The sequence below is a fragment of the Bombina bombina genome, chromosome 4, assembly GCF_027579735.1.
Source record: "Bombina bombina isolate aBomBom1 chromosome 4, aBomBom1.pri, whole genome shotgun sequence".
In the NCBI taxonomy this organism is placed as follows: domain Eukaryota; kingdom Metazoa; phylum Chordata; class Amphibia; order Anura; family Bombinatoridae; genus Bombina; species Bombina bombina.
In genome coordinates, this window is record NC_069502.1 from 251,306,299 (window position 1) to 251,329,835 (window position 23,537).

Consider the following 23,537-nt stretch of genomic DNA (forward strand, 5'->3'; position numbering starts at 1 on the left):
ACTAGGGGGATAGGGGAAGTGGGAGGGATAGTTATAACCTTTGGCTTGGGTGTCTTTGCCTCCTCCTGGTGGCCAGGTGTTGATATTCCCAACAGTAATGAATAAAGTTGTGGACTCTCCCTGCCAGGAAAGAAAGGAATTTATCTGGTAAGCATACATTTTTAAAAAAAAATAATTTTTGCCTGCTTTTCCACTAGTTTAATTTTGAAAATTGTAATGTTTTCACTCTCCCCTGAGAGACTGCCGCGCAGAACTCATATATGCTACACAGTGATTTGTTGATATGTGCAGGTGCTCTTTCATATCTGACCCTAATGGGCTGCCGAAAACGAAGTAAACAAAATTCAAGGGGCTTTTTAATGGTTGTGTCACAGACCTTCAAAATAATTAAACCCTTTGCATTCATATCATTTGCACTGCAGTGAATAATTTCTGATGCATCAATAAAAATTACTTTAATGTTCCCTTTAAGCAGAATCTTCAAAATGATCACATAAGAGGCTCCATTACATATGTGGCGTCGCCCACAAAAGACGCCGCCTTCGTTTTTTACGCGATTTTGGTATCCTATATACAGCGCCACATATAAATGCGGCACGTATATTTCACCCGCCGGCCGCAATTTTTACTCCCATAAGCTAACATGGGACCGCGTCGCTAATCGGTATCCAATATTCAGCGTAAGGATTTACGTGGCGAAAATTGAGAAATTTTACTCCATTTTCACCTCGCCACACAAAGGCAGTATGGGAGCACCGTAACTGCCTGAAAACATAAACTAACACCTAACGCATGCGCAATATCTAGCTACCTGTCAACCGCCAACCCCCACCGTAATAACTAATAAAGTATATTAACCCCTATATCCGCCATCAAACCCACACCGCAAGTAATAACTAAAGTATTAACCCCTATATCCGTCAACCCCAACATTGCAAACTACCTAATAAAACTATTAACACCTAATCCGCCATTAACCCACAACACAATAAACCTATTAAAGTATTAACCCCTAACCCGCCATACCCACACAATGCAATGCTAATAAATCTATTAACCCCTAAACCGCCAAATCCGACAATGCAAATAAATAATTAAATTACTAAGCCCCCTAACCTAACACCCCCTAAATTAACCCAAATTACTTACATTAAAAAATACTAAAGTTACTTAACTATTAAAATAAAAAAACCTAACATTAATTTAAACTTATTTTATTTTTAAAGTAATCTAAAATTACAGAAAATAATAAACAAATTATCAAAAATTAAAAAATGAAACCTAATCCCTATGAAAATAAAAAGCCCCCCCAAATTAAAAACACCCCCTAATCTAATGCTAAACTACCAATAGCCCTTTAAAGGACTTTTTGTAGGGCATTGCCCTAAGTTAAACAGCTCTTTTACATTCAAAATAAACAAAGTCCCCCCTAACAGTAAAACTCCCCACCCACCAACCCCCCCCCCCCCCCCCAAAAAAAAACTCACACTAAAAAACCTAAACTACCCATTGCCCTGAAAAGGGCATTTGTTTGGGCATTTAGCTCTTTTGCTGCCCTTAAAAGGCATTTAGCTCTTTTACGAAGTGCCCACCCTAATCTAAATAAAAAAAATATGTAAAAAAAAGTCTAACCCCTTGGTTGGTACTCGCGGTTCCTGAAGTCCGGCGGAGAAGGTCCTGTTCCATGCGGTGAAGTCTTCTTCCAAGCGGCGACCTCTAATTTCTTCTTCCAGAAATAATCCGGCGGAGGGGGGAGCTGAAGACCAATGACCGTGGAGCTGAAAACCGGCGACCCTGAAACTGAAGACCGGCGACCACGGAGCCATGGAGCGCAGAGGATTCTCTTCGTACGATCTCCGCCGTACACTGAATAGTGAATTCAAGTTACGCTATTAAGCGTCCCTTGAATTCCTATTGGCTGATTTGATTCTTCAAATTCAAATCAGCCAATAGGATGAAAGCTACTGAAATCCTATTGGCTGTTCAAATCGGCCAATAGGATGAGAGCTACTGAAATTCTATTGGCTGATTTGAATTTGAAGAATCAAATCAGCCAATAGGAATTCAAGGGACGCCATTGCGTACCTTGAATTCACTATTCAGTGTACGGCGGAGATCGTACAAAGAGGATCCTCCACGGCTCCGTGGTCACCGGGCTTCAGTTCCAGGGTCGCCGGTCTTCAGCTCCGCGGTCATTGGTCCACGCCGAATTGTTCCTGGAAAAAGAAAGAAGAGGTCGCCGCTTGGAAGAAGACTTCACCGCATGGAACAGGACCTTCTCCTCCGGACTTCAGGAACCGTGAGTACCAACCTGGGGGTTAGATTTGGGTTTTTTATTTTTTTGGGGGGGTTATTTAGATTAGGGTGGGCACTTTGTAAAAGAGGTAAATGCCCTTTTAAGGGCAGCAAAAGAGCTAAATGCCCTTTTAAGGGCAATGCCCAAACAAATGCCCTTTTCAGGGCAATGGGTAGTTAAGGTTGTTTAGTGTTAGGTTTTTTTATTTGGGGGGGTTTGGTGGGTGGGGGGTTTTACTGTTAGGGGGGGACTTTGTTTATTTTGAATGTAAAAGAGCTGTTTAACTTAGGTCAATGCCCTACAAAAAGCCCTTCTAAGGGCTATTGGTAACAGCATTAGATTAGGGGGTGTTTTTATTTTGGGGGGGCTTTTTTATTTTCATAGGGATTAGGTTTAATTTTATAATTTGTTTATTATTTTCTGTAATATTAGATTTTTTTATTTTCCGTAATTTTAGATTAATTTAAAGTTAGTTTTTTTATTTTTAAAATAATGTTAGGTTTTTTATTTTAATAGTTAGTAACTTTAGTATTTTTTAATGTAGGTAATCTGGGTTAATTTAGGGGGTGATAGGTTAGGGGGCTTAGTAATTTAATTATTTGCGTTGTGGGCTTTGGCGGTTTAGGGGTTAATAGATTTATTAGCATTGCTTTGTGTGGGTATGGCAGGTTAGGGGTTAATACTTTAATAGGTTTATTGCGTTGTGGGTTAATAGCGGATTAGGGTTAATAGTTTTATTAGGTAGTTTGCGATGTTGGGGTTGGTGGATTTAGGGGTTAATACTTTAGTTATTACTTGCGGTGTGGGTTTGATGGCGGATATAGGGGTTAATAGTTTAATTAGGCATATTGCGTTTTGGGGGGGTTGTCAGTTTAGGGGTTAATACTTTTATTAGTTCTGATGTGGGTTTGATGGCGGATATAGGGGTTTTATACGTGTCGGGTTTATTTTTGGGAGGCCGGTTAGTTTACGGGAGATTTTATACATTTTTTAAATATTCTTAGGCGCTGGTAGTTTCTAAAGTGCCGTAAGTCACTAGCGGCTCCAGAAATGTGTATTTATGCTCATTTCTGGACATCGCTATTTTATCCGACTTACGGCACTTTATGAACTGGCGGCACCCTATATGTAATACCCCGATGTGCGAGGCGAAATTACGGGCGGAGCGGGTTGCAGTGCTTGCGCTGAAGCCTGCGCCGTATATGTAATCTCTCCCAAGAAGCTTTGCTCAAAATTTTAGCACAGTTGGTAAGGATAAAGTCAACTAATAATTATGGTAAATCAAGAAACAAAAACATATACTACAACTATGTTACAATGTTCCTGACTGACCTAGCATTATTGTCAATAGATAAGACCAGGTGACAGAACTTATGAAAGAAACATTTACAACTATAAAAAGATAAACCAGTATTAGTCCACCTGATCAAAAAATTATAAGAGACATTTCAAATTAAATCAAAACATATCAAATTAGCGTTAAAATTTTAGGTAAGTCGTTTTTGTACATAACAAATTGAAATTAATCTTCCCCATGTGGTTATAGGTGAGGGTGGCTGGTTGCCATTCAGTCCAAACAGGCTAAATTTAGTTTCAGCAATTGTGACGCTGGTAATTTATAATCCCAACTGTATTGGATGTCAGTGGAAACTAACCAGCAGCTCCTATTTGCTTTAGATAGCCCCCTCAATATACCTCTCCCTGGTTCTATAAGGAGTTACTGATTATAATGTATTAATCACTAACATAAAATTACTTATATGAATAATGGTATTAATGTCAATGTAAATGGTTTTCTTAATTTGGACAAAGGTAAAGAAATTACTAAAATATTAATTATGTCTACCTCAAAATTTCTAGACCACTATCTAAGGCCTAAAGGTTATAGAATATACATCAGCCTAGAGTAAGTGCTACTAAACAAAGCAAAAGCCGTGTTTGTGTTTTTTTCAAAATGTACTGATAAAGAACCCACAAAAATCAGTAAGACTGAGAAAAACAAGTTTCAATGTCGTACAAATTAGGCTTTGAGTAGATCTAAGAAAGAAACATGGAATCTAATGTACAGCAGAAAATGCATGACAGTCCCTTATATACAATTTTATATCCAATGATGTGCTTGTATATTATTAAATAAGAACAAACTGAGAAATTAAAGGGATATACTAAATAAAAATCAAATGCTTACCCCCTTTGCTACAGGGAGTTAAGATTATTTTGACATAAACCAGATGCTCTGACTTACTCTGGAATATACTCTCCAATCTATGTTTGACTCAATTCACAGATTGGTGATGGAATTTGAAATTCTAAAAGAAAATATGCGCTCATTCTTGTTGATTAGACTGAAATAATGTCATTGGTTAAGAATGTACAGCCAATCGTTTGTGCACAGTGATCCATATACTTTACTAAGAAATGCATAAATAATTCCGAATGTTAATTGATTTTTTTTTTATTAAAACGCAGGAAGCCCTACAAGCAAGCATTCCAATATAATCCAAGCGGCTCCTGGAACTTCCTCTCCAATTCCTAAGATCCACGGGAGCAGTTTCATAACATCAAATATAAAGGTAATGATTAAAATATAAAGCTGCAGACAGAGTATCAGTGGGGGTCACATGAATAATCAGCTTTCATGCACATATGCTCAAGGGCTTTAGTTTTTTTTATTACATTAAAAGTTTTAACCTTTTGTTTCTGTTTTCCAGTAAAACGTACATATTTTAGTATTAATGTTCCTATGCAATGGTAGTGATTGGTGTTTGAGAGCATTTTTTTTATTATTACATATTCAGGTTTTTTTTCTTTCTAGGAAAGCCATTTAAAACAATAAGCTACATTTAAAATGAGAGCTGATTCATCTTTATTTTTACATTTGGAATTAGTGTGCTAATTTTGTTGGACTCCCTTCATACAAAATACTAACTAGCTAACTCATTTTTTTCCAGGCAATGATCCAGAAAACCCTGGTGGGTCACATGGCAGGGTAGATGGGGAATATCTGATGTGATCTTACCTTTTTTGCGTTTTTTTTTTTTTAAAGGGCTACACCCAGGCAAGTTTAGGTGGATAGGCGCCTTATACCCAGGCAAGTTTAGGTGGATAGGCGCCTTATACCCAGGCAAGCTTAGGTGGATAGGCGCCTTACACTCAGGCGAGCTTAGGTGGATAGGCGCCTTACACTCAGGCAAGCTTAGGTGGATAGGTGCCTTACACCCAGGCAAGCTTAGGTGGATAGGTGCCTTACACCCAGGCAAGCTTAGGTGGATAGGTGCCTTACACCCAGGCAAGCTTAGGTGGATAGGTGCCTTACACCCAGGCAAGCTTAGGTGGATAGGTGCCTTACACCCAGGCAAGCTTAGGTGAATAGGTGCCTTACACCCAGGCAAGTTTAGGTGGATAGGTGCCTTACACCCAGGCAAGTTTAGGCGGATAGACGCCTTAGGCCCATGCAAGTTTAGGTGGATAGGCGCTTTACACCCAGGCAAGTTTAGGTGGATAGGCGCCTTACACCCAGACAAGTTTAGGTAGATAGGCGCCTAACACCCAGGCAAGTTTAGGTGGATAGGTGCCTTACACCCAGACAAGTTTGGCATCAATCAGTAATATTGATGGTGTAGTGCAGTGTAGGCTAACCTTGGCACCCCAGAAATTTTAAAACTACATTTCCAATGATGCTTAGTTACTTAACACTCTAGTTCAGCATCATGGGAAATGCAATTCCGAAACATTGGGTTGCCAAGGTTCGCCATTACTGGTGTAGTAATGCAGTAACTAACAGATAACATCCCAATCCATTAAACTGTTGAAAGAATGCTTAAACAATAATTTGGGAACATAATGATACATGAGCCTGAGTAAGTGAAATATAAACAAATGTATTTCTCTTTAATAACATCTAATATACTCTCTTTAGCAGGAGGAGAATATGTTTGCTGCAATGCCTCCTCTTTGCCCTATTGGAAGTCACTCTAAGGCCCAGAGCCCAAAGCCTGTCACAGGAGGTCTTGGAGCTTTTACTAAGGTAAACATGAAATATTAAAGCTGTTGTATGTATGACATTCACATTATCTTTAGCTATTTAAAACCACAAACAGTCTTACAATATATAAATATAAATCTTCCTTGAAGTGTTTTCGAATGTAAGTATAAATATTATGCTTATATGGTTTAAAATGATACAGATATTAAACATATCCAGTATTTTACTTTAAAAAAAAAAAACTATAGGGTATATTCAGCCTTCAAGGAAAAAATTGTTGTTTTTTTACAATCCTGTATAAATGGAACATTTCTGGGAATAAGTAAGTGATCTGTTGGCTCACATTGCCATCTAATGGGTGCAACACATTTCTGAAAACTATCAGTGTTCCTGAGTAATAGCAGCTCTTTTTGTTCAGTTTTGTATCTGAATAGGCTCAAACAATTTGTTAGAATTTATTTATCAGCAAGTAAAAACAATCCTATAACCTTGAGCTAAAACATAACAAGTATCATATTGGCATCATTGAGAATGGTTATAAGACATAAAGAATTTCACAGTAGTATATTATTTCACTAGATTTCTTATTAATTTTATTTCAAACTATTATATTTATTAATGTATATCATAATAAAACATTACATTGAAATAAATATATTAATTAATAAATTGAGTAAAGCATTTTCTCTTTCATTTGGAATAACTACCTTTATTGATAAACTCCCTGATAGCTAACCATATAGCATTATAAACATGAATGAGTGATGTGCCTGTAACACTAGTTTGTGACTTACAGTATATGTACATACTAATTATCTAGAAACCGCAATGTGATTTTCTTCCTAATGGGAAAGAGTCCACAGCCGCAATCATTACTTATGGGGAATAAGAACCTGGCCACCAGGAGGAGGCAAAGACCCACCAGCCAAAGGCTTAAATACTGCTCCCACCTCCCCTATCCCCCAGTCATTCAGCCGAGGACAAAGAACAGTGGAAGAAGCATCAAGGTGAAAGGGTGCCAGAAGAAGAAGTCATTCTTTGCCTTTCGTCCCAGGAGGTTGGCAGAGAAGTGTCAGAAGTTTTTTATTATACTCTAATTCAATTTATTATTCTATTTTGTCTCTTATGGAGGGTGCTACCCTTCGACACGAGACGGGAGTTTTAAGTAGTCCGGTCGGTATCTCATGTGAGGGCCTGGGCGAAAGTGAGAGTCCGGAGATGCAGTGGGAGCTTCCCCTGCGACACCATTCCGACTCGTATTCACAGCTCCTTTTCAGCACTTTGCATTGCCGAACTTCGCTTCGCTACCTGCTGTCCTCTCTCAAGTCCATCGCGGAGGCGCTGCTACTAATTCGTCACACTTGAAGGGCCGTGTTCCTCTGCGTGGATTCCGGTAAGATCGTTTCATTTTATTACGTTGCTGTAATGTAATTTGTTATGACAGTTCAGTAGGGACCTCATTGAGACTCCTGCTTCGATCTGGTAATCAAGGGATTATCTTCCTTCTTAGGGGGATTAGTGAACAGGATGGGGTTGTTATATTTCTTATGTGATCATCCTGCTGTGTTCAGGAATTTGGGCTCTGAGGCTAAGACATGTATCGTTTTGCTAGGCTTGACCTTGAGCTATGATTTTCCTTTTTCTCAGACTTGCTAGTTTGTTCTGGGGCCTAGTTTTGCCACCTTGTGAATGGCGTGCTTTTTGGATTTCGCTGGGGCATCTGGTAACCGTGCGTGTTTACGCTTGGGTGGGTCTTATCTCCCTTCCGCATTCCTGACCGAGTGGCGACGAAGGAAAGAGTCTGCTCCCTAAGGCCTGCTCATAGGAGGTGGTGAGTGCCCCATCCATCGTTGGTGTCAGGTGCCAGTTTCTTCCAAATTGCGTTGTTATATTTAAAGTCTTAGCCATGGAGGATTCTAATGCAGAGACTATTTTCATATCTGATTCAGAATCGTCCTCGGATGAGGACTGTAATTTGGTCCTGTTATCGCTATTCTACCAATCTTGTCTCTTGTGCCTGCATGGTGTGCCGGGTCCCTGGACCTTCTGAGCCATCGGCTCCTGAGGGCTCTGTTCCTCAGGAGATGTCTTCCCAACCGCACACTCCTTTTACCTTTGCGGGTGACCCTGATGTCTCCTCCACGCAGGATGGATTTTTTTACCCCGGAGATGGCGGGACATTTTCGTTTTAATATTTTAATGGCGTTGATTCGCCTGCAGGATCCTGAGGTTTCATTGCAGTTATGTGCTTGTCTGCCTATCCTGGGTGTTCAGACAGTGAATGGCATCATTGTGTTTCCCCCTGGGGTGATTGTGCCCCCATGTTGTTCTTTTCGCTACAGGATTGTGCGGCTGCGTGTCCTATTGCGACGTCTGTTTGATTTATTGGGGGATCCTTTACTGTATCATCAGGGATCTTCTCAGGGTTCTGTGCGGTGGTCTAATGGGGTACGTTTTTCCCCGGTCAGTTTAATGTGAGTTTTCCCAGTCAGGTACTACAGAGACATGGTTCCTTCTGGGCGGATGCCTGCGGGTGCCCTTGTTTGTTCTTTTATCCGGTTTATTTCTGTGTTTTTTTTTCTCCCTATGGGAATTCTGGGATTGCTCGATTTACTTTCTTTTATAGAAATTCTTCCCGGATTTTGTCCGAAGTTACTTGTGTGCTTGTTAGTGACACACGTTTTGCCTGGCTGGTCTGGCGGCACTTGCCGGTTCACTTGTTCGGTTGTTCGTTTTTTTGTTATAAAAAAAAAAAGAAACAACTAAACACTAATACTTCATTTATACCTGAGGGTCTGGATGTCGGAAGCGCTTGGGCTGCTCTGTGGCAGAGTTCTGCTTCAGACATAGGGCCGGTGGCGTATCCCTGTGTTCCTTTGCAGCCCCGGTGGAGGGCTGTGGTTCTTGCTACTTTGTGGCGGTTCTGACATTCGAGATGCTTTTTGACTCGTGGTCATGGTCTAGTTTGTTTCGATACTTGGACTCTTTAGGGGTCTGGCACAAGCTTGAAGGATATGTGGCATAGTGTTTCGCTCCGTCGTTCCTGCAGTAGAAGGTTGTGGGATTGATCTCAGGCATAAAGCGCCTGTATTCTGATCTGAAGTATCCTGGTGTCCGCTATTCCTCCACGGTGGTAGTCGTTTCTCAAGGGCCCTTCAGAGGTGGTTGGTTTCACTATCTTCGCCTCTGGGAGCGTTTATGCTCGGGTTAAGTGGTTCTCCTTTTTGTCAGGTGCTGCCACTAGGGTTCGTAGGTTATTAAGTATCCCCTTTTTAGGGTTTAGGACCAGTTTGACCTCTGTCCTAGGATTCTAGGATCCGTAGGATTTAGTGCTGCGGTTTCATCGCAGTGTCGCCTCTGCGGAGATTGTCGGTTGGATCAGACTCAGGGAGTTTTACGTTGGCTCATCCCTATTAGTCTCAGTGGGTGTGGATCTAGCGCTCTGGCAGTCTGGTTCCTTCTATCTCGTTGTCCCTGGGTTCTTCCTTGGAACTTGGGATTGAGATTAGGATGCGTTCCTTTGTCTCTCCTTTATGGGGAGTTCGCAATTCTCCGGTTAACTACCCGGTTGTGAGGACTGAGCTTGGGGTTTTTCTCCATGAGGCCCTGCTGTTCGCCTTATGGCCTGGTTTCGTTTTCCACCTCTGGGGTCAGTGACAGCGTGTTGGGATTTTCCCCGCTTCTGTGTTTAGCCGTCTGACGGACTAGCTTAGGGGGCTCGAGAGAGTGTCTCTCAGAGGTTTCACGCAGTTAGTTGTTCTCCTATGGCTTTTGCCAGAGCTCTTTGGTGGGGGGCGCCCTTTGGGTGCTCGGTGTCTGGGTAATCCTCCTCAGATGATTACAGAGGTTTGGGGACGAGTATTTTATATCTCGTGTTTTCCACCGGGGGGCTTTTTTGTCTCTCTGTAGAGTGATGGGTTCCGGTGGTCCGTGTTTTTTCGGAGACGGGCTGGCCATTGGGATTCTTCTCACCCATTTCTGGGTGGCTTATCTCAGGGTTCTAGTCGTATTTTGTTCTTAGGTGACTGTTTATTCCTCCCTGTTTTTCTTGAGTGGAGGTGTGTGCTGGTTCGCTGATCGTTGCGGCCTGTTGGTTTGTCTAGCTACCGGTCAATGGATGGGTTGTGTTCGCATCACTGCACTAACCCTAACTAACTTTATTGGCCGTGTGAACCGAGTTGCTTTGGCGTTCGGCTCTGTGGCCTGTAGTGGTTGGGCTGTCTTGGTTGTACAAGAGCAAGGTGGGGTTTTTCCTTTTCAGGGAGGGCTCCGCTGTTGCTCGCACCACTAGCTTCTCCTTTCTGTCCTGCATCTGTTTCATTGACCATCTCTGGCTTTGATACTTGCTGGTACGGCACCCCCAGTCTCCTATGGTCTGGGGTGCGGGACTGGGTTTTGGTTTCTCCAGTTAGCTGGTAGGGGTTTTTCCCTTGGTGACCGGGTTTTCATAGGAGTGCCCTTAATTCCTGCTGTTTAGCCGTTTGGACGCTGTATGGTCCCTGAGAGCTGTTTGTTCCCTTTGAGTTTTCTCTTGTATTCTGTTGAGGGTTCCCGTCATTGAGACCTGGGTCAGTGTACGTCTGCCTAGTGGAGTGGGGTTTTTTTTTTGACGACTTGGAGATGACCTGTTGGTAGATTTGCATCAATGGCGCCACCTTTTGGTTTTTCAACGGGTTCTTGTTCCCGGTTTTCGGAAGAAACGGGGTCTTTTGTTTTTGGAATGTGTTTTTTGGGTGGTGCCTTCATGTGGTCTGCCTATTACCCTCCCGTTTTGGCATTCTGTGTCCTCTTTGGCTTGGGTATAAATTTTCCATAATTAATGAATGCGGCTGTGGACTATTTCCCTTTAGGAAGAGAAACTTAAATTATGCTTACCTGATCATTTTCTTTTCTTCCGTGGGAAAGAGTCCACAGCCCCCCGCCTGTTTTTGATGGGTTGTTGTTTTTATCTTCTGGCACCCTTTCACCTTGATGCTTCTTCCACTGTTCTTTGTCCTCGGCTGAATGACTGGGGGATAGGGGAGGTGGGAGCAGTATTTAAGCCTTTGGCTGGTGGGAGTTTGCCTCCTCCTGGTGGCCAGGTTTCTATTTCCCATAAGTAATGAATGTGGCTGTGGACTCTTTCCCACGGAAGAAAAGAAAATGATCAGGTAAGCATAATTTAAGTTTTTCATCATAAACCTGGGGAGCCTATGGGTATCTAGATTCTAATTTCTTTCTTGTATTAATTCCTTCTGGTCTGGCTGCAGCTTGAAAGCTCTTCATTAATTAAAGGGACATTAACCCCAATTTTTCTTCGTTCTATTGCTTTCTTTATTTAAAAAGCAGGAATGTGATTCATAGGAGCCGGCCCATTTTTGGTTGAGAACCTGGGTTATGCTTGCTTATTGGTGGGTAAATGTAAGCCTCCAATAAGCAAGCACTATCCATGGTACTGAACCTAAAATGGGCTGGCTGCTAAGATTTACATTCCTGCTTTTAAAATAAAGATAGCAAGAGAACGAAGAAAAATTGATAATAGGAGTAAATTAGAAAGTTGCTTGAAATGTCATGCTCTATCTGAATCATGAAAAAAAAAATTGGCTTCAGTGTCCCTTTAAGGTTTATGTGGCCGGTCTGTCAAAAATCAGGAGAGCAAGTATCTCAGTAACCTATTGCCTTTATAACACCCTGGTAGAGGTCATATCTAGAAATGTGATTGTTCTTAGCACACAATTCAGATTTGTTGTACCAATTTACAATCCAGAGACATACCATTTGAAAAAGTCTCTGAAGTATCTCCTTTGTTGTGGCCAATTAGGGACAGATATAAATAAATACCTGCACTGATCAAGCAGTTACTGTAGTATGTGGGTGAGTTGTGGCTCTGAAGCCTGCATGATGCACCCCACCCTCACTGGGGGTAATGGAAAGACTACAGTTTTTGCAGTTAAATTACTGGAAAAGCATACAAAATAAACAATGATAGCTTATTGGAAAGGGTTGTTTTTTGTTTTTTTTTAAACTACACAGTATTAAATGTTTTTTGTGGGGATTGAATTTTGAGTTTAAGCAGACATTGTAGGCAAATCGTTTCTATCCTGCATATGAAATGGCAATAAAACATTACAATATTTAACGGGACAGTGTACTGTAAAAATGTCTCCCCTTTAATTTGTTCCCAGTTAGCCATTTTACCTGATGCATTGTATTGATTTGTTTACAAATAGATCCTTTACTTTTATTTTGTCATTTGAAATAGCTGTTTTTGTCTATGGTATCCCTACCTTTACTGAAAATGTCAATACTTAAGATTTGGCTATAGAAAAGCTATGTAAACATAGCCAGCAGAATAAATTACACTCCCATTCTGGGGTAGGAGAGAGAAAAAATAAAATGTACATTTTGGAAACACATTGAGTAAACCAATTTTACAGTACAATGACCCTTTAAATTCGACTTGAGATTAAAACATTTCGTTTTGCAGTATTTAGTCTGACACGATCTTCTCCCATAGTTATATCGGTTTAATTTGTTCCCAGTTATCCATATCTCATGTATTCAGAGAACATTAAATTATAGGGATAGACTTTTTGATTCTGAGCCAACATTGTCTAGGAAGGCTGCTGTTTAGGAGTCTTCTGACAATGTTCAAGATATGTCGCAGCTTTGTCCTCGGGTGTCCCAAATACTATCGTCCACACATACAGTGCCCTGCACTTCCTCTCAAACTCCGCCTGGAGTGACCTTGCAAGACATCGCTTCCCTCATGTCTTCAGCGGTATCTGATGCGTTGTCTGCTTTTCCTATGCTGCAGGGAAAGCTCAAGAGGAAATGTAAAGAATTAGTGCGTAAGGTTTCTGCCACGGTCGGGGCTATTCCGAATGTTCCCTCCCAAAAATCTGAGGAGGAGGATACTTCGGTAGCATCTGAGGGTGAAATCTCAGACTCAGACAGTGTAGTTCATTCTTCTGATGCTGAAGTTGTATCCTTCAGGTTTAAGCTGGAACACCTCCGTTTACTACTTAAGGAGGTTTTGGCTACCTTGGACGACTCCGACACTACTGTTGTAGTCAACCCTAAGAAGTCTAGTAAACTTAACAAGTATTTTGATGTACCTTTCATGGTGGAGGTTTTCCCCGTACCAGATCGGGCTACAGAGATTATTGCTAGGGAATGGGAGAGACCAGGTATCCCTTTTTCTCCATCCCCTATTTTTAAGAAGATGTTTCCTATTGCTGACTCTATCAAGGAATCTTGGCAGACGGTCCCCAAGGTGGAAGGGGCAATTTCCACCTTAGCTAAGAGAACAACTATTCCCATAGAGGATAGCTGTTCTTTTAAAGATCCTATGGATAAGAAGTTGGAGGAGTTGCTCAAAAAGATGTATGTATACCAGGGCTTACAATGGCAACCTGCAGTGTGTATTTCTACCGTCACTAGTGCGGCGGCATACTGGTTTGATGCATTGCCTGATTCTATCCAGACAGATACTCCTCTTGAAGAGATCCAGGATAGGATCAAGGTCCTTAATTTGGCAAATTCTTTTATTACAGATGCTTCCCTACAGGTTATCAAGCTGGGAGCAAAAATTTCTGGGTTTGCAGTACTAGCCCCTAGAGCCTTATGGTTGAAATCCTGGTCTGCTGATGTGTTGTCTAAGTCTAAGCTTTTGGCAATCCCTTACAAGGGTAAGACCTTGTTTGGACCTGGCCTGGCTGAAATCATTTCAGATATCAAAGGTTGAAAAGGATCTTTTCTGCTACAAGATAAGAGGGTAAGACCTTGTTTGGTACGGGATTGGCGGAAATTATTTCTGACATTACGGGAGGAAAGGGTCATTTCCTCCCTCAGGATAAGAGGAATAAGCAGAAGGGACGTCAGAGTAATTTTCGTTCATTTCAAAACTTCAAGGGTAAGCCTTCCTCTCCCTCTACCAAGCAGGACCGGATCTTGTGGGGGGCAGACTTTCTCTTACATGGTGTATCCAGTCCACGGATTCTTCCTTACTTGTGGGATATTCTCAATCCCTACAGGAAGTGGCAAAGAGAGCACACAGTAGAGCTGTCCATATAGCTCCCCTCAGGCTCCGCCCCCCCCCCCCCAGTCATTCTCTTTGCCGCTCTAACAAGTAGCATCTCCACGGGAGGGTAAAGAGTATGTGGTGTTAGAATTTTCACAAAGGTGCTAGGGTCCCTTCTAGCGGTTCTAAGACCGCGGGGCATCGCAGTAGCTCCTTACCTAGACGACATCTTAATTCAGGCATCGTCTTTCCACAGAGAGCAAAGGCTCATAAGGACATTGTTCTGGCCTTTCTAAGGTCTCACGGGTGGAAGGTGAACGTCGAAAAAAGTTCTCTGTCCCCGCTCACAAGGGTTCCCTTCCTGGGAACACTAATAGACTCGGTAGAAATGAAAATCTTTCTGACAGAGGTCAGGAAGTCAAAACTTTTGAATACTTGCCGAGTTCTTCATTCCATTCCTCGGACTTCTGTGGCTCAGTGCATGGAGGTAATCGGTTTAATGGTTGCAGCAATGGACGTAGTCCCTTTTGCCCGAATTCATCTAAGACCACTGCAATTGTGCATGCTCAAACAGTGGAATGGGGACTATGCAGATTTGTCCCCTCAAATACAAGTGGACCAGAAAACCAGAGACTCTCTTCTCTGGTGGTTGTCTCAGGGTCACCTGTCTCAGGGAATGAGTTTCCGCAGACCGGAGTGGATCATTGTCACGGCCGATGCCAGTCTGTTAGGCTGGGGTGCGGTCTGGGACTCCCTGAAAGCTCAGGGTCTATGGTCTCGGGAAGAATCTCTTCTCCCGATTAAACATTTTGGAACTGAGAGCGATATTCAATACGCTCCAGGCATGGCCTCAACTAGCGGAGGCCAAATTCATCAGATTTCAGTCAGACAACATCACGACTGTAGCATACATCAATCATCAGGGAGGAACAAAGAGTTCTCTAGCGATGAAGGAAGTAACCAAAATCATCAAATGGGCGGAGGATCACTCCTGCCATCTATCTGCAATTCACATCCCAGGAGTAGACAACTGGGAGGCGGATTTTCTGAGTCGTCAGACTTTCCATCCGGGGGAGTGGGAGCTCCACCCGGAGGTTTTTGCTCAGCTGACCCAGCTATGGGGCATTCCAGAATTGGATCTGATGGCGTCCCGTCAGAACACCAAACATCCCCTTTACGGATCCAGATCCAGGGATCCCAAGGCGGCATTGATAGATGCTTTAGTAGCGCCTTGGTCATTCAGTCTAGCTTATGTCTTTCCACCGTTTCCTCTTCTCCCTCGGCTAGTAGCCAGAATCAAACCGGAGAAGGCTTCGGTAATTCTGATAGCGCCTGCGTGGCCACGCAGGACTTGGTATGCAGACCTAGTGGACATGTCATCGACTCCACCATGGAAACTGCCTTCGAGGCAGGATCTTCTAATTCAAGGTTCATTCAAGCATCCAAATCCAGTTTCTCTGCAACTGACTGCTTGGAGATTGAACGCTTAATTCTAGCTAAGCGTGGGTTTTCTGAATCAGTTATAGATATACTGATCCAGGCCAGAAAGCCTGTCACCAGGAAAATTTACCATAAGATATGGCGGAAATATCTTTGTTGGTGCAAATCCAAGGGTTACTCGTGGAGTAAGGTTAAGATTCCAAGGATATTGTCTTTTCTCCAAGAAGAGAAAGGAGAAAGGTTTGTCAGCTAGTTCCTTAAAGGGACAAATATCTGCTCTGTCTATCCTGTTACACAAGCGTCTGGCAGCTGTACTAGACGTTCAGGCGTTTGCACAGGCCCTAGTTAGAATCAAGCCTGTCTACAAACCTGTGGCTCCTCCATGGAGTCTAAATTTAGTTCTTTCAGTTCTTCAAGGGGTTCCGTTTGAACCTTTGCATTCCATAGATATTAAGTTATTATCTTGGAAAGTTTTGTTTTTGGTAGCTATTTCTTCTGCTCGAAGAGTTTCTGAATTGTCTGCTTTGCAGTGTAATTCACCCTATCTGGTGTTCCATGCAGATAAGGTTGTTTTGCGTACCAAACCTGGTTTCCTTCCAAAAGTGGTTTCTAAGAATATTAACCAGGAAATTATTGTTCCTTCTCTGTGCCCTAATCCAGTTTCTAAGAAGGAACGACTGTTGCACAATCTTGATGTGGTTCGTGCTTTAAAATTCTATTTAAAGGCAACTAAAGATTTCAGACAAACATCATCTTTGTTTATTGTCTATTCTGGTAAGAGGAGAGGTCAGAAAGCGACTGCTACCTCTCTTTCCTTCTGGCTGAAAAGCATCATCCGATTGGCTTATGAGACTGCTGGACAGCAGCCTCCTGAACGAATTACAGCTCATTCCACTAGAGCTGTGGCTTCCACATGGGCTTTCAAGAATGAGGCTTCTGTTGAACAGATTTGTAAGGACTTGGTCTTCACTGCATACATTTGCCAAATTTTACAAATTCGATAAAAGGTTTTGCAAGCAGTGGTGCCTTCCGTTTAGGTTACCTGACTTGTTCCCTCCCTTCATCCGTGTCCTAAAGCTTTGGTATTGGTATCCCACAAGTAAGGATGAATCTGTTGACTGGATACACCATGTAAGAGAAAACAGAATTTATGCTTACCTGATAAATTACTTTCTCTTACGGTGTATCCAGTCCACGGCCCGCCCTGGCAATTAAATCAGGTTCAAATTTAATTTTGTAAAACTACAGTCACCACTGCACCCTATGGTTTCTCCTTTTTCTCCTAACCGTCAGTCGAATGACTGGGGGGGGGGGCGGAGCCTGAGGGGAGCTATATGGACAGCTCTGTTGTGTGCTCTCTTTGCCACTTCCTGTAGGGATTGAGAATATCCCACAAGTAAGGAAGAATCCGTGGACTGGATACACCGTAAGAGAAAGTAATTTATCAGGTAAGCATAAATTCTGTTTTCTAAGCTCAGGCTTGGGTTTGGGATGTTCAGGATCCCTGGGCGGTGAACATCGTGTCCCAGAGATACAAACTAGAGTTCAAGACCTTTCCTCCCAGGAGAAGGTTTCTGCTTTGAAGATAGACCAGATAAAAAGAGAGGCGTTCTTACACTGTGTTCGGGACCTTTCCGACCTGGGAGTGATAGTTCCTGTTCCAATGCAGGAACAAGGTCTGGGAGTTTACTCCAATCTGTTTGTGGTTCCCAAAAAAGAGGGAACTTTCAGACCAATTTTAGATCTCAAAAGTCTAAACAAATTCCTCAGAGTACCCTCCTTCAAGATGGACACTATTCGTTTAATTCTTCCCTTGGTTCAAGAGGATCAATTTATGACAACGGTAGATTTAAAGGACGCGTACCTACTGTACATGTTCCCATCCACAGGGATCATCACAGGTTTCTGAAGTTTGCATTCCTAGACAATCACTTCCAGTTTGTGGCTCTTCCATTCGGCCTTGCCACAGCTCCCAGAATTTTTTCAAAGGTTCTGGTATACCTGTTGACGGTGCTCCGATTGCGGGCATTGCAGTGGCGCCTAATCTGGACGACATGTCAGGATCAGGCCTGTGTTTAAGCCGGTTACTCCTCCCTGGAGTCTTAACCTTGTTCTTAAAGTTCTTTAGCTGACTCCATTTGAGTCTATGCATTCCTTAGATATTAAATTGTTATCTTGGGAGGTTTTGTTTCTTGTTGCTATTTCATCTGCTCATAGAGTTTCAGAGCTCTCTGCATTAAAGTATGAGTCTCCTTACCTTATTTTTCATTCAGATAAGGTAGTTTTGCGTAATAAAGGTTTCTCCCTAAAGTGATTTCAGATCAGAACATTAAGGAGATTGTTGTTCCTTCTTTTTGTCCTAACCCTTCTTCTCATAAGGAACGTCTGCTGCACAACCTAGACGTAATGTGTATTTTGAAATTCTATTTACAGGCGACTAAGGATTTTCGCCAGTCGTCTGCTCTGTTTGTGGTTTTCTCTGGGAAACGTAAGGGGCAGAAAGCTACGGCTACTTCTCTTTCCTTGTGGCTGAAGAGTATCTCTTCGCTTGGCCTATGAAACTGCTGGACAGCAGCCTCCTGAGAGAGTTACGGCTCATTCTACGAGGGCGGTTTCCTCTTCCTGGGCATTCAAAAACGAAGCTTCTGTGGAACAGATTTGCAAGGCTGCAACTTGGTCCTCTCCACACACTTTTTCCAAATTCTATAAATTTGATTCTTTTGCCTCGGCTGAGGCTTCCTTTGGGAGATCATTGCCGCCTCCTGCTGGGCAAGAGTGATATTCCCAATAGTAATTAAATGATCCGTGGACTCACCGTGTCAAGAAATAAATAAATTTATCAGGTAAGCATAAATTTTGTTTTCTTGCTTATATCAATTTTAAGACCAAGTGAGCAACTGCACATTTGTTGTGCCAATCATTGGTCTTATTGTAGTGTGGATTACATGAGCAGAGATTATTTTGTTAATCTTGGCACATTGGACTATGTTTTCAGGTTACTTTAACATATTGTTGGTATGATGTACTCTTGTCATTTAATGTAATGCAACTATATATAATATTTGTTCTTTTATTAGACGTGGCTGTGAGAGCAGCTCATAGTTTGACAAAAAATACTTTTGGCGCATACAGCATACATTTCAGAGTAATTCGTCTTTAACAATGATGTGGGAACAGATTGTATATTGGAGTTTAATATGCACCAAATCACATTTTATATACATCTTTAGTCCATTTTAAATTCAGTATATGTCTATTTCAATGCCATTTATATCTAGTAGTATTATAAATACCAATTGTAGTAAAATGTTTTTTTTTCACTACCTGACTATTGAAGTGATTGTCTTTTTTTTCTTTAGGTAATCATTAAGCAAGAACCTATAGAACCGTCTCCACAGCAGCCAGAACCTCCTTCCACATCTCAGCCAGCTATCCAGCAGTTTGTTACTGTCAAAGGAAACCACATGATAGCTATGTCACCCCAGAAAAATGTTAACACTGCAGAAGGTTGCAAGGTAACCAAATTATTCTCCGTAAAATTCAAATATAATAACTCCAGTGTACAGAGGATCATATTTTAAGACATATCATGTACCCATGGACAGCGCTGCGGAATATGTTGACGCTTTATAAATAAAGTATAATAATAATAATATCAGTGGTTATAGTTTTCTAGGCATGAAGAAAGTCAGTTTCAAGCTCCACGTTTGTTATATAGTTGTTTATTTCATACAGGTGGTGAGAGTCCATGAACCATTACTCCTGGGATTTATTCTTCCTGGTCACTAGGAGGAGGCAAAGATTCCCAAACCCCAAGAGCTCTATAAAACCTCTTACTAGATACTACTCTTGTTTTTGCCACCGCAGGAGAAAGGTGATCAATTAAGGTGCTTCTGATGATCTTCTGTGACTAAGAGTGGTTCTCAGACTGATTTAAAGCCCATTTCTCCTCAGAAAGCTGCTGTTAGATGGAGGGATGTATTAAGAGTTTGGGGTGGTGGCACAATTACTACCCTATAGGAGTTAGTCACAAGCCTTCCACAGGTGTCGCAGGGACCTGTGCTTAGCCTCCTCCTGTTGGGTCATCGATTTACTCCTATTCCATATACTCTGCTGTTATGTTTCAGCACTGGTTTGGCTTCTACTGGATCCTGGTTGAAAGCTGTCTGGTAGTTGGGTGCCTATGTGTAGTACATATTTTTATTTAGAGGCATTTATTTGGCCAGTTGGGTTATATAATTTGTACTGTATTTAAGTCTGTAGCCTGGGGACAGTATTTAATATTTATTTGTTTCTGCATAGTTCATTTTAATTTATAAGGCTTTATTCCCCTTTAAAAAAAAATGTGCGCATAATCTTTGTCCGGTTAGCACGTGTTGGCTCAGTGAGTTTGTGCACATCGGCTCGTCTATGCTTGTTGGTTTGCCGGGTTTGCGAACGTCGGTTAATTGAGAGTGCATGTTGGCTGATTGGAATAGCGCACATTGAGTTCCTTTCGCTAGCAGGTATTTTTGGCGTGCTTTAGTATTTTTAAATCACGCTGTTTACGTCTGTTTTTTAATGCACTCTTTTGTCCTGCGTGTTATTTCTTCTTTTTGGTGTCAGGTTAGCACACTGTGGTCTTGTTGTTTGGTGATGCTTTTTGCTTGGAGGGGGTATGTTTTTCCTTTGCTTCAGGAGGTTTTTAGAGGGACATAGCCTTATGTTTGTGCTTTCAACTTTTGTAGTTTTCATTTATCATGGAGCCTTCTGTGTCTGTCTCTAAATCTTCTTTTGAAGCTGATTCCTCTGAACAATTTCCTACCAATGTGAAATGTGTTTATTGTAAGCTTACTGATGTGTTACCTCCAGCTTAGCTGTGCAATCCTTGTTTAAATTGTATTATGCATTCTAATGACTAATTCTGCTCTTGCTTCTAAAGATATCTCTACTCCTACTGTTTGTTTCACACAGGGGAGTTCTACAGACTTTCCTCCAGGGTTTAAGAATTTTGTAAGATTAATTCTGACAGTATGTCCTTAGCCGTTCTTTCTAGTCAGCTGATATGGTTTCTAAATCCAGACTTTTATCTATTACTTTTCAGGAAAGATTTTGTTTGGTTCTGTGTTTGATTCTATTATTTCTACTGCAACAGGAGGTAAGGTAGTTTTCTTCCCTAAAACAAGAAATCTGAGGGTAATTTTTAAGCTCCTAATCATTTTCATTCCTTTAGTCAGAATAATGAACAAAAATCTTCTTCCTCCTCTTAGAAACAAGGATCTTCCAATTCATCATGGAACAGATCTAAACAATCTAAGAAACCTACTCCTTTGTCCAAGTCAGCATGAAGGTGCGGCCCCCCGATCCAGATATTCATGTAGTTGGGAGGGTTATGCCTTTTTCAGAAGGTTTGGTTCACGTCTGTTCAGGATCCCTTGGTTCTGAATATAGTTTCTCAAGGTTATTATGGTATTATTAATAGGTTTTAGGGTTAGGCCTTCAAGAGGAAGGTTTCTTCTGTCTCATGTCCCAAAGGCTCTTTTAAAAGCAAAATACTTCTTTCAGTTCATTTCGGATCTGGAATCCATGGAAGTCATTGGTCCAGTTTCAATTTTGTAACAGCGGTTGGGTTCCTATTCATTTCTCTTCATTGTTTCAAAGAAAGAAGGGACTAGTATTGGATTTAAAAGTCCAGATTTGTATGGTTCCTACTTTCAAGATGGAAACTATTTAGGCTATTCTGCCTTTTGTGCAGCAAGTTCAGTTTATGTCCACAATAGATTTAAAGAAAGCCTACCTTCATGTTCCTATTCACAAGGATCATCATTAATAAGGTTTGCATTCCTGGAAAACATTTTCAGTTTGCTGCTCTTCCATTTGGTCTGGCTGCTGCTCCCAGAATATGTTTAAAGGTTCTGGGTTCTCTCTTGTCTGTGATGAGAGGTATTTCAGTGTTTCCTTACCTGGACGATATCTTGGTACAGGCTCCATCTTTTCATTTAGCAGTATCTCATTTAGGGATGCACCGAAATTTCGTCCGCAGAAAGTTTCGGCCGAAAATTGCATTTTTTGTTATTTCGGTTTTCGGGTTTTTTGCCTTTTATTTTCGGCAAAATTATTGTGTAGCATATTTTAAATTTGATGCCAGCCTAGAGCTGCTGTTTGAGTTCATTACTTGACTTACTGTTTTGCATATAATAATAGTTTTCTAGGACTATACTTTATTTTGATAATTGGTAACAAAACAAAAACGGTTAAATCTGATTCTGTTACACAGAACTAAATAAAGAATAATACTAGCGATGCACCAAAATTTGGGCCGCCGAAAATGTGGAATTCCAATTTCGGCCCAAAGAGGACCAAAATGGCTAAAAATGTACAACCCTCCCCTGTTCTATTGAGTTACATGTCTATCCTTTGCATAAGGTGAGCAGCACAGCAATGGCATGGTACACAGAGCACACACATAAGTACCATTACATGATGATATTTGAAACCAGCAGAGAAGGAAACCAAAGATCTGAATAGTGAATACAAATATCAAAGGAGGATAAGTAACATGTTTATAAACACTTGATATTATCTGACACAGCCCTAAGCATACACAGTGAATATCTTTAAGCCTTATATACAGTGCTCATACATCAGCCTCTTGTGCGTAGACATTCTATTCGCCTGAGGCAAATATGCGTGCACACTTTATAAGCATAAGCCCCAAGCTCGCACACAGTTGGTACAAATTAGCACCCAGCAGACAGTGTAAACAAAAAAGCACAGTAACTTTCTATAACCACCTTGCACGTAAGGTTGTAGCTAAGTCCAGTGGTCCTGGTGATAGGTGACAGGCAGACTCCATTTGGGGCTCCGGACATATAATCTGACGGGTCAGTGTGAGACCCGAACCAGGAACTAGGCAGAGATACGATGAGAGACGATCAGGTGCAGCCACGCTCATCGCACGGATAACTACACCCAAAAATAAAACATATGTCCACCTCATATTGTTGTCTGGCTATAACCACGCTCTCCCTTATAGAGCTCCAGTTTCACTGCAGATCACGCCCTACTGTACAAGTGACCATGTCCATTTATTGGAGCTTTCCCGCCTACAAGCTCTCTCAGCTACACACACACACTGTAGTTAAAAAAGAAAAAAAATATTTCGGTTTCGTTTCGGTTTTCGGCCAGGATCATCCTGAATTTTCGGTATCGGTTTCGGTCCAGAATTTTCATTTCGGTGCATCCCTAATCTCATTGGCTATGAGAGACTCTCTGACTGATCAAAGAAAGTTGAAGCTGATTTCAGCTTGTTCAAATCTTCAGTCTGTTCTGTGTCCTTCAGCATCTCTTTGTATGGAAGTTCTAGGCTAAATGATTGCTGCATCAGATGGTATTCCATTTGCTCGTTTTCATATGAGGCCTCTTCAGCTTTGTATGCTTTAGCAATGGTGCAAGTATCATACTCTGCTTTCTCAGAGTATTTATTTGGATCACAAGACAAGCAGTCTCTGTTTTGGTGGCGGGATCATCAGTCCATTATTCAGGGTGCTTTTGTTTGTCCTATTTGGACTGTGATTGTAATCACGACATATGCAAGTCTTTCAGGCTTGGGTGCAGTCTGGGGGTCTCACAGGAAGCACACAGAGTTTGGTCTCCTCAGGAGGCAAAGTTACCAATGAATGTTTTGGAATTTTGCAATTTCTTTCATATAGGTGGCGAGAGTCCACAAGCTTGTTACTGATGGGATATACATTCCTACCAGGAGGGGGCAAAGTTTCCCAAACCTCAAATGCCTATAAATACACCTCCCACCTCACTCATACCTCAGTTTTAAA

At 41.6% G+C, this 23,537-nt stretch overlaps 1 protein-coding gene across 1 annotated transcript in view; it reads left to right on the forward strand.

Moving 5' to 3' along the window:
* Window positions 1–23,537, forward strand: part of YEATS2 (YEATS domain containing 2) — a 258,568-nt gene that overhangs the window by 92,883 nt on the left and 142,148 nt on the right. Inside the window, exons 12-14 of the mRNA XM_053709881.1 lie at window positions 4,766–4,869; window positions 6,216–6,323; window positions 19,083–19,238. Of these exons, the coding sequence (XP_053565856.1) occupies window positions 4,766–4,869; window positions 6,216–6,323; window positions 19,083–19,238 (368 nt within the window). The remainder of the gene's footprint in view (window positions 1–4,765; window positions 4,870–6,215; window positions 6,324–19,082; window positions 19,239–23,537) is intronic.